The sequence below is a fragment of the Rhopalosiphum maidis genome, chromosome 2 (genome assembly GCF_003676215.2).
Source record: "Rhopalosiphum maidis isolate BTI-1 chromosome 2, ASM367621v3, whole genome shotgun sequence".
NCBI classification, from domain to species: Eukaryota; Metazoa; Arthropoda; class Insecta; order Hemiptera; family Aphididae; genus Rhopalosiphum; species Rhopalosiphum maidis.
This window is the reverse complement of record NC_040878.1, coordinates 26,351,609-26,364,219: the sequence shown is the minus strand read 5'-3', so window position 1 is coordinate 26,364,219 and position 12,611 is coordinate 26,351,609. Positions and strand designations below refer to the sequence as shown.

The 12,611-nt window shown below is 27.1% G+C and overlaps 1 protein-coding gene across 2 annotated transcripts in view; it reads right to left on the bottom strand.

The window, feature by feature from the left end:
• Nucleotides 1–12,611, bottom strand: part of LOC113551068 (potassium voltage-gated channel subfamily KQT member 1) — a 248,930-nt gene that overhangs the window by 159,702 nt on the left and 76,617 nt on the right. For both annotated transcript variants that reach the window (XM_026953097.1, XM_026953098.1), the window contains exon 3: nucleotides 10,102–10,248. In XM_026953097.1, coding sequence (XP_026808898.1) covers nucleotides 10,102–10,180 — 79 coding nt within the window. In that variant the 5' untranslated portion in view covers nucleotides 10,181–10,248. The remainder of the gene's footprint in view (nucleotides 1–10,101; nucleotides 10,249–12,611) is intronic.

Genomic DNA, 12,611 nt, shown 5'->3' with positions numbered 1-12,611 from the left:
TAAAAGTAAAATCTTTTCTACTATAAAGTTATAATATAAAATTGTATTGTGTTCAGTAAGCTGAAAATATTAAAAGTGAGTTGTTTTCATCTTATAAACATAATAGCATAGCAAGTTTATGTTCAGTAGCTTAAATTGTAAATAGTAAACTACCTAGTAATATTTTATAAATTATTATAGAAAGGATTGATCTATTTTAAAATTTAAAGTTGAGAATATATCTGTTTTTACAACATTTTATTATTGAAGCAAGTTATAATAATTTTTAAATTGAGATATTTTACGTGCTATTATAACTTGATTAAAAATTAAAATTAATATTTCATAAACAATTTTTGTACGATATTATTATATTTTTTTGTCACAGAAACATTTTGTAATGTAGAAGAATTACAAGTCAATGATCAGGAATAGAGTTGTAAAATATTTTGTTTTTAACGTCATGACGTGTATAACTCGCTATCCCCTGATATGGCTAGCATGTAACGTCTAGTAATCGATAGACGCAACAGCAGCATAGATTTATGTTTTATTAGGCGTTATTAGGTTATATTATATCATGGTAGAGTAGTGTATATCAAATTGTACAACGCCGGCTGCACGATGTCGGTTAAAGTGGTCGGTGGTGTTTATTTTTATTTGCCCCCTCAGACGAATTAAATCGACATGAACCCTCCTTGAAGAAGAAAGTCTAAACGCCGTAAAAAAAAAAGAAACAACAAGATAAAAAAAGAATAACCGAAGGATTACGATTACTCCTTCCACGCGGTCGTATGAGAAATAGCTTATTTGTATTTTATTTACGGGCGAGCAATTTAAAGACGGAGCTCCGGTTTTATGATTACACTACACCGCAGCAATATATTTTCTGAAGATCAAGCCACCGACGCCTCGCGCACAACTCGCAATCACTCATTGGATGATTTGGATTATCGTAGAAATATCTACTTTGTTCGCTTTATATTGTTCGGACTCTCGTCCACAGGAATGTACAATAAAAACAATACTCTTGGTTAGAAATCAATATATCTACAGAGTATACGTCATAATATGATAATCACAAAAATTATTTTAATGACACATTGTGTATAATATAAAACTGTACTGTCCAGTCGATGCGTGTCGTGCAATATGATAGGCGGGTATCGACACCGTCACCGCTTCGACATGTACGCTCGATGAATACATAAAAAACCATTTAAGATCATATTATAATATATTACTATATGTGACCACCGCATGCAGTAAACGCACACAATACGTCATAATTTATTCGCGTGACTATTATAAAATGTATATTTTAAAGGGAACATTCCAATTATTCATCGGATTGTCGTTTCCAGGGTCAATTTCGATGCAACTGAAATAGTGGAGGATATGGTGGAAGAAAAGTAGACCACCATTTAGGTATATAATATTGTACACAACTCTGGTAATAGAAAATTATGGTGTAGCCAGTCCCAATTTAAAATTGATTTTATTTCGTTTGACTTTTTTTTTATGCGTGGGGAGTTAAGCAGTGCTTTGACATGCATACGAAGTGGAACAAAGCAACTGTTTGTCCGTGGTCAAGACTCGTCTACGGCTATTTATTTGTATTATTATTTTCATTTAATTTGCATATGATTTGTATTTTTTAATATATTAATTATTATAATAATGAATTATTTACGCAATTGTTAACTATATGAGTACAAAAAGACGATGTAAGTGAAGTTTCGAGCCAAACGCGTAGTAACGCGCTATCGAAATAATGTACACCGGCGAACGATGGAGTGCCTTTTTAATTTCTAAAAATATACAAAGTAAATATAATTAGTCGTTATCTATACTACTTGCATATGCATTATTATTATTATTATTATTACTTTTTTTTTTTAAATGATTAATTCTTACAGTGATCCATTCAATTTAATTTCCCTAATTAAAACTGTAATGTTGGTGAATGGCAAAGGACAATAGTTAATAATATCATAACTGTACAAAAATCTAGTACCATCGTCATAGTTATTTAATTTCTATGATTCGATAGTTACACATTTTATCAACTACTATATTTTAACCAAAATAACAATCGTAAGAAATTATTCTTACGATTCTGGTATTCTAACAAATAAAAATTAATATGTGTTTGAATTTTCCTCATTTTAAATTATTCCTAACCCTACTACCGCAGTATTGCAAGTATATACTCTCAAATAGTAGTATAAATAGTAATATTTATATTTATAATGTTAAATAACTATTATAATGTAGCCAAACTCAACGCAAAGTTAATAATCGTTCATAACACGTTAACTATTGAAAAAATTTCAAGTTAATATTACTAATAAAGATTGATTTAAATAACTCCTATAGTTATTAGTGTGCACTTAAATATCGATAAACGATACGTGTTTTTTATACTTTGTAATATCGTTTAAGTTTTGTTATAATATATTATACGAGCTGTTCCGTTACAGCGTTGCTCGTGTATTAGATGCGTTAATAATGTGTGAAGCTCACGTTGATCAAACGGTTTTCAAAGTGCATTCGAATAAATACGTGTTTAACCATCGCAAGATGCAATGGAAGTGAAATACATCAGACGGAAACGGCGTTATTATTAAGAATGTACTATTACATATTAGTATTATATTTATTAATTTAATAAAAAATTCTAGTCGATTCTATCCAATAGTTGAATGTATTCTTATGACTTCACACAAAGGAAAAACATATTATCATTTCTCGGTATAACTTTATCAAAAAGTTTGGCCACCCCTGGACTCAAAATTAATCTATTTACTTTTTTTTTTTAGTTATCTATTTAGTAATTCAGTCAACGCCTAGATCGAACCGCTGGGTCTAAAGACTCGAAATTGTGTACAGAGATTCCTTAAGCAATTTAAGGGTGCACTAAGAAAGGATTTTTCAAAATTCAACCTCTTAGAGTAAAAGGGAGATTTAGACGAAATAACAAAAAATTATTAAATAATTAAAAAATACATATATCTATAACTATATAAAAAAATCCCTCTTTTTACCCACTTAGAGGTAGAATTTTGAAAAATCTTTTTAGTGCGCCCTTAAATTGCTTAAAGAACCTCTGTACAAAATTTCAAGTTTCTAGACCCAGCGGTTCGCTCTGCGCGTTGATGAGTGAATAGGGGTGGTCTCCTAGATGTATATAGATATTATTTGTTTTATTTTAATAAAGTGTTTATGCACCATAATTGTGTTGTAAGTAATTAATATAGAACGCCCTACAATATACTTAACTAATCACATTTTAAAAATAATTTAATATCAAATAATATGACAAATTGATAACTAAAAATTAAAAATTAAAAATTATTAGAAAAATAAAATAACCATTTCATAATATCGTTTTATTAATAACAATATGGCTATTTATCACTTTTTGTAATGTGACTGTGACACATGGTTTCTGCTTGAATGATTTTTTTTTAAATCATATCCAACAATAATTCTATACAATGTATAGTTTATAATTATTGTGTATGATTTCCATCAATACCATCACAATTTTGTTTTTCAAAAGATATAAAATAAAAAATTGTTTTTAATCAGACAATTTTTATGTAAATATGAAATATACAACGCAAGATGAAATTATATTTTCAGAAATCGGCTTTTATGAAGAAAAAATATTTAGGATTTAAACAGTTCAGTTGAATGTTTATTTTTATAATATCATATTTATAGATGAATTCATGACTATAATATTAATACAAATCTGAAATTCAATTTTTGAGTTGGTAGTAAATACACAATTCTTAAGAAGATTAATTTTAATTTTGGATTAATATTTTAGTATATTATTAATATAATAGGTATATTATATAAGAATATTATAATATTACGTTAACGATTGTTGTAACAATAATAATCAAAATAAAAATAAACGATTTCAAAGTTACATTAAGTTTTAATAATCGAATTTCGTATTTAATCATGATCGCCGTTAGATATGAAGCTATATATGTATTATTACCATGTACTTTAATTTTCACTTATATAACTCATATAGTGGAACCTCGGTAAGTCGAAATTCAAGGGAAATACAATTTTTTCGACTTATCGAGGGTTTTCGAGTTATCAAAATGTTAGGAAAACCATTTGATTAAAAGTTTTTAAAATGTATGCACGTATATTATAATTTTTAATTATTATATAATTACAGTGCGTATTTTATTTGTTATTATTTTAAAAATGATTACTAAAAAATTATGATACGAAATGTGATTAAATAATTAATAATTTTTAAATTCGATACCGCCGTACACGTATAACCAATCAATCGCGACTAACAATACCGAATGAAAAATACAATAATTAACATAATAGACAGTAAGTTCATCAGTCATCACATTAAGATTATACAAAATGGTTATAAAAATTATCTGTCATTAACCATCTATACTCGGAACTCGGAATGTTAAAATTATCTATAGTTTTTTTTTTTTTCGAGTAATCGTGGTTTTCGTAAGAGAATGACATTTATTTTGACTTATCAAGATTTTCGAATTATCAAGATTTCACTGTACTAGCTAAATCTCGTGCACTTTGTTGCCAATCTGTGTAAAATTTGGTTCTTTAATGCTAACATTTAATGTGAAGGTAAATAGTATTTTTGATTTTTTGATTTGGTGTTTAGATGATATTTCTGACATACCAACTTTACATTACTGTCCCACTCAAAGTTGCATTTTTTTAATTGATTTACCGATTATATGTATAATTTGTTAAAAATAATTGCAAATCCCTTTAAACATAATAAATAAGTAATATTGAGGTCATTAATCGGGATAAAAACTATCCTATATACATACATTTTTTCATAGCCAGCATAGGTATATTAATTATTATCAGAATAGAACAATTAGCTGTGTTATAGCTTAACAAATATTTCTAACTAACTATAAATTTTATTTTTTTCTTATTTATCAAATCATACAAAATATAACTTGAGGTCTATGCAATTTCTCTAATATTAAATTCAACTCTAGTCACGTATAATTAAAATTATAATAATTTTTTTTGTCTTTAATATGCTTAAAATTTTTAAATTGATATACGAACATATTATATTTTTTTTTTCATTAAAATAATTCAATATAATTTAAAAAAAATAATAATTACATTTTTATAAAAAATAAAATAAAATATACGTATAGATAGGTACTTTAAAGTATACATAATATAAAAAAATATTTAAAAAAAATACAATTCGACAGAAAAAATAATGAAGCTGATTAAATGAACCAGACTGTATACATAATAATATATACATATATATTTTGTACAATTTGAAAGTTACCAAGAATCTCATTTTTCCTTTAATAACGCATTTATTCAAATCATTATTTTTAAAATTTTAAAATTTATTTAAATACCATATTTTCAGATACTCAGATTGTTTTATGTAATTTTTCTTGATTATGCACCACGATATAAATTTTTGTTTACAAATCAAAGCACTATTTTTACTATAAATTGTTTGCGCACATGCATTTTTATTTTTTTTAAATGTTGGTGCATCTTAACCAAAATTCTAACAATTAGTTTTTGATTTTTTAACTTTATGTAGTTATTATTATAATAATCCTTAATAACTATTAATTATTATACATTTAATTTGAAATAGATATATAATACTATTTGTGCAAGTATAAAATATTTATATTGTAGTAATATTAATCACTATAATTTTTTTTTATCGCATTTTTCATGTGTTTATCCTTTATTTTCTTTTTTAAATTTTTTTACGATACATGGCGATCATTAAATGGCATATAAAAAATTAAATACCTATACATGAAAAATGGTGATTAAATCAGAATTTAAATAAATGCATCGTTAATAAATGAGGGTGAGATGCTTGGAAAATCGGCAATATGTATGTATACTTAAATGTTTATGGTACACATTCTACTGTGGTAGACCAATTAGACAGATGTATTATATTATTGACGTAAAAATAAAACACATTAAACCCTACTTTAGTCGATTTGACAGAAAATTAATACTATTCACAAACAATAAAAATTTGTACTTTCATGACTGAGACATTAACAATAAATAAACTTTAGTTGTTAATCGTCTACTAACAGAACATAGAAGTACCCCTTCCTCACCATTCAACTCTTAAGTTATGATTTTTTTTCAATAGTCATCGTACCGATATACAGACACGCAGTAAAAAAATATGATATATTGATATTGACATGCAAGAACTGTAATGTACCGAGATCGTTCGTCAAATTTGACGTTAGTAGAAATATAATTACAGTGAATTTTAATCGATTAAAAATAAATTACTGATGAGTGATGATAGTTTGCGGTACGATTTAGTTTCTTCACTGATTTCCACTTACTGGCGTTCAACTTGTTTTACGCAGTCCGGTGTGAATATTATATTATAATATAAGAAAATATATCATAATTTCGCACATGTATCAACTATAATATAGTACACTCATTTTACCGAGTCACAAAATTGATGTGGTATGCCACTGGGGATGTACAGTACGTTTGTATTACAGACGTACAGGGTAATAATTTTATTTTTAACCAGGAAATATATGGATTTTTTTTTTAATTTCAACAACAAACGTTAGGATAGTTAAATGTAAAATAGTGTTTTATTCAATTACTTTTTATTGGAAGTTATTCCTTATAATATTCCCCGAGATATTACTAATAGCGTTATCCCGGCAATGAGTTGCTCGGGATAGGGGATGCCGTAACTATATTATATTATAATATAATAACTAAACTTTATCTGGAATCAAACGACATTCGACAATATAACAGTTATATACAATCTACGTAGTGGGTGGTCACGTTTTTAATTTTCTTTCCGCCGCAGTTATTTGACTGTACGCGTGAATACGCGCCGTCGAATCGCTCTGTATAACATAATAATATATTATAATGGACAGTTCGACACATCTTTTCCGTTTATTACGTCTATATCGTTCTATAGCATCTATACGAAGTATAATAGGTATATTGCGCGTTTAATGTCGATACTTTTACATGTATATACATATCTATCTATATATTTATATATATCTATATATATATTTGGGAGCTGTACATATTAATTCGCTATATGGCCGGACGATGCACTCACTGCAGGACGATTGCAACGCGTCATTAACACCACCGCTACTAGTACTGCTCTCTCTCCTCCGGCAGTGGTCCACGACGACGTCATCGCGACCCACGACCGGGTTCAGTTCCAATATGGTGACATTGTAACGTTTTCTGGCATTCTTAGGACAAATATCCCCTGTAAAACCAACCAACCTGTAGTATCGACAGTCGACACGCATACGACCGACAGAGTATATTTTCTACACTGCACAAATGCAATATATAGGTACAATTATTATTCTATATAATAAATTTACAGTGTTGTGATTTAAGGAAAGGATAATTGGATAAATCACCTCCCGACATTTTATAGTTGAATAAGAAACTAAGATAAGCTATAATTTTTTCCAATATATATTTTTAAACTATTTAAATTTAAAATAAAATACGCTATCATTTTATGAAGCCTATAATAAATTTTATCAAGTATTAGAATTTATTATCACTTTTATTCGTTTTTTTTTTTTTAAATTCTAGTCAGAAACTATTAGTTTTGTACTATTTTAGAATTCAATTGACAATAATATTATTCATACACCCCTCTCTAATAAATTAAAAATGACTATGGATAAATGCAGAACGTAGATACTTTGGAAACAGGTTAAATCGGTATCATCCATCAACATAAATGGGATATATTAATTAAACTAAAATAATAAAAATGGATTTGACTATAAACACAAATATCGCTGCGTGCGAAAGATAATTTTCCTGCTTACGGCACTGAAAAGGGTTACTTAAGAACAACAATGGACGATTGTAGCATTCTAGGTGTTCGCTACAAATGCAATATTCTATTTTTATTGTATTGAATAAATGTATTGACGAATTTCAGAATGTATAGCAAATAAAGCTGGAAATAAAAACCAGAAAACTGTCTTTCAATTTTTTAATTGTTATATAATATATTAAATTAATACCATATTTTAAAATTTGTATAAAACAGTTCTATTTTAAATAATGGTCATAAGATTTTAGTTTAAAATTAGAAATAATAATATTTTACATATTTTACTAAAAATATTGGCAAAAACTTCTAAAATATATGGTAAAAATATTATACATTATTACATTATACCAATATATAGTTGTACGTTATACATTTTAAAGTTAACTGTTAATGGTTAGTAAAGAGCTTGTATTTGCTGAATTATTAGAAATTAAGCATATTTGATAGACCATAAACAAAGAAGCATAGTTTTTTCTAAGCTTTTAGTATTTAGTTTTTTTGTAGTCATGTTAAAGTCTACTAGTATATTTTTTGTAGTTTAGTTGTTGCTAAATAAAATTAACTATGTTTATTGTTTGGGGATGAAGAAAGTGTTAATCACAAAAAAATCAAAAAAAATCATTAATTTGATGATTCTTTTTCCGTGTTTTCCTAATTACGCCACTGCAGCTTGCGCCACTTGTGGATGGACTAGCATACAATGTATCGTGAAGGTATAATATCACGAAAATCTAAACAATAATATTAATAATACCAATAAATATATATATATATATATATATATTAATTTTTACGATCACACGTCTTGAATACGTCTCTGCTGCAGCCTGCAGTACCTCAGTGTGAGTTTTTGTAAACCACTTCCGGCAACTGAATCGATCGGCACAAAACGATTCGTGTGAGTATATGTGATTTATGACCGACATAGTGATAATATTCTATGACGATCGGAAAAAATGTGATTATTCATCAGTATGAAATGTGATTTTGTTTTAATTAACATTTAAAATAAATTTATGCATTTTATATTGTTAGGGACAACGAAAGTTTAACATAACGATTTAAAAAACTTTCTAGACATGCTGCTTATGTTAGTAAAGTATTTCTCCTTTCTAATATATATTTTACCATCAACTTATTTTTATTGGGACACTAAAATAATATGAATACATATTTACAGCTTTAGTACTAGTTTTTGAAATTAATTTATAGTTAATTTATTTTAAACGGGGTTTAGCTTCTAAAATTTCAATAAAGTTTTGATAAATCAAATGTCCTACAAATGGAATGAATTTAAAGCTATTATGTCCCCTGTCGGCATAACTGTTGCGTACTGCTCGGGATTTTTCAATTAAAAAAGTTATTAAAAATAAAAAAAACGCTAGCTGATGAGGACCATCCTCTTCTTGATATAACCTAATTGACTCTAATTTAATTTGGATCAATTGTCGAAAGCACAAGTCTATTCTCCGGTAAAAAAAAATAGTCAAGAACAGTAAACACCAAACATGTCTAGTGTACCGCTGTGTACAAAGGTTAAAAAATAATAATTATAACATAAAAGGTAAATATATGTATTTTTCTTCAGAATATAATTTATTATTCTAAAAAAACAAAAACGATACAGTACGACTGCAACAGAAGGAACAAAAGCATTGTTTCCATTTTTATTGTTATTATTATCGTTTATATTTTTTTGCATTTGCATTTTAACAAAACTGTTTATAAAGATAATATGTCATTTTATCGTGTTCCGACGGCCTAAACGATTTGTCGCATTGCAGTATGCGTGTGAGTGTAAAACAATTTATATTCCAGTTCTTAACAGTGGCACCAAGACGAATAGCTAATGCGCATCAGACTTAATGAAAATGTTTCCAGCCGTGAATTAAAAAATAAAAATAGGAAAGAGAGACGGTTCGAGAGTGAGCTTGATTGTTGTATAATTTAAATCGTGATGCGAATACAAGGTATTTCCATTAAACAAAATTCGTCACCGAAATGTCGTCCACCCGAACCCATTGAATATAATTATATGCAATTTATTGCGATAAGTCTCATGTTTGTCTGTCAAACGGTGATGTTTGAAGTGCAGTGTCAAAATGTGCATTGCGATCATTACGTGTCGGACATACGTACGTATATTATAATACATGTGTATATATTTTATCATTAATGAACCAAAGCAAACACTGAAAATCCGTTACCTTTGGTCCAAGAAGCAGGCGACAAGAGCTGCTGAGCCTCTTCCAGAACGACGGGATCCATAACGACTCCATCTTTCATCGTTGGCACAGCAGTCTAAAGTCAAATCATAATTCACCAGCTGTATATAACTTCCGTCTCCGATTCATCTGCAATATAAATTTTATCACTGCATTACACAATATTTTATAGATAATATAAATTATATAGTGATTGCAAACACCGTTCATGGGTAAAATATTTTAAAAGCTATTATATTGCTGCAACGGTCATCAACGCAAGACAAATTCAAAACTCGTCAAAAACTTAACTTTTCATCAAGCTATTAAAACATACTCGATTATGTCTTATCTTAAATATTAAAAAATTAGAACTTGGGACAATAAACTCAAACGCTGTATTCATGTAATATTGCGATTTTCATTATAATGTTTTCATGTATCAAAATATCAAAACATAAAAATAGAACTATCATCTTGGATATATTTCCACCGCAGAATAAGTCATGTTTAATATAAAGAAATAATATTGACTCTCAACAGGCAAGGCCGGTCACCCATGACTAAAACTATTTTTAAATTACTCCTCACCATAAAGTATCATTGATAGTCGGTTCTCTCCCATCTATATACCCTTTTTTCTTCTTTATTTATAACAAATAGTTTCTTAATTTTTTTTATTACAAAAATTTAAAAGTTTATAAATAAATGTAATACACTTTTTGTACATAAATGTTTGTATTAAGGATACATAATACCTGTGTAAAAATATTTTTAAGGTGAAATATGAAATAAACAAAACTTGGGCCACCCTTGACCAGCCTTATCTCTTTCTGTAAGATTATAACCTTGCCTGTCAAAGGTTAAATAATACGAGGTACAAATTTAATTTAAAGCTTATTTAAAAAAATATGTCAATTTCCATCGGAATATGCGGGTTAGTGTGGTATTAATAAAATTAATAAAAACTACTTGAAAAGACTTCCAATATCCATAAAATCGATTTGATGCAAATAGTGTTATATTTATAAATATTCCAAACTCTGAAACCTAAAAATACCTATGATAAATCGTAAATGTGTACTTTTTTAATAATGAAAATTATAATTTTTTATTTTTAAAAAACTATTACTATACTTAAAATACGTTGGTATAAATTAAAACAATACATTTTTCGATTAACATTTCTAACCATGACATTTCATCAATTGTGAACCTTTGACGAAGAGATACATAACGGCGCCCGTGGAATGTAAGTCACTTCGTAATAACTGGAATTTGAGTTAATGGATCAAATGAGATAAATTGTTTACTAATTAATAATAGGTACCTATACCCATACCTATATACGTAGTGTGTGATTTCAATCATTTATGAGTTACGACGATATCTATTTTACTATAAATTAACACTTTATAAGAATCCCTATAAGCTCTGTGTGATTAAAGTCAATACGACATTATTAGTAAAAAATACTATAGAACAAGTTTAAGTTTTTTTTTTTAATTTTAATATTGAGTTACAAGAAAAACCTTCAGAAATTAAAATTATAAAACTTGTAATAAACATTATAAAATAATATTGTATTTAATAACTATTTTATTTGCAAACATTTTGTGTCATTTTGAATAAAATATGGATTTTATTTACAAATATAAAAACTTTGGCGTACACTATCAAACGATTAATAATCACGGACGTATGTAATTTGCGCCAAAAACAACTTGAAGAAAAAATATTTATGTAATTTGCGCCACTTTTTAAGGTTGTAGATTGCGCCACATAAAACTCAAAAGGACATTATATAATCTGCACCATTTTGTACCTTCAAAAATTATAATTTGCGCCGCTTTTGAATAATTAAACAATTTTTTTTACAAAATAATATATTATTGTATTTTTAATCATTCATCAACGAAGTTAATTTTAATAGTTCTACATTTCTTGAAAATTATTTAAAAAAGTATTAAATAAAGTACTTACAATGCCTGTTATTAAAAAAACCTATCAAAATCAGTCATCTAATAACTATAAATAAATATATATAAGAATAAAAAAACTAAAAAAATTATTTCTACTGATTAACATATTGTATTTTTAATTATTGATTAATCAAGTTCATTTTAATAGTTAAACATTGATAGAAAATTATTAAAAGTAATTAAAAAAGTATAATTTCAATGTATAAAATTCAGCTATATTATAATTATAAATAAATGTATATAAGTATACTTAAATTCCAACAATTGAAGTCAAAGTGTGGCGCAGATTACATATTCTATTTCGTTTTCTGTCGCGGCGTAAATTACTGAAATTAATTTTTAGATGTGGCGCAAATTACCAAATAATAAAATTGGCGCAAAATACTATCTCCTATAATAAAATATAATTATTTTAATAATCTAATAATGACTTTAATTCCATTAATTATATGATTATATAAAAGATATTACTACTTAACAACAATAATCCATTGATCCTGAAATAAATAATTTGCACAAATTTCATTCACT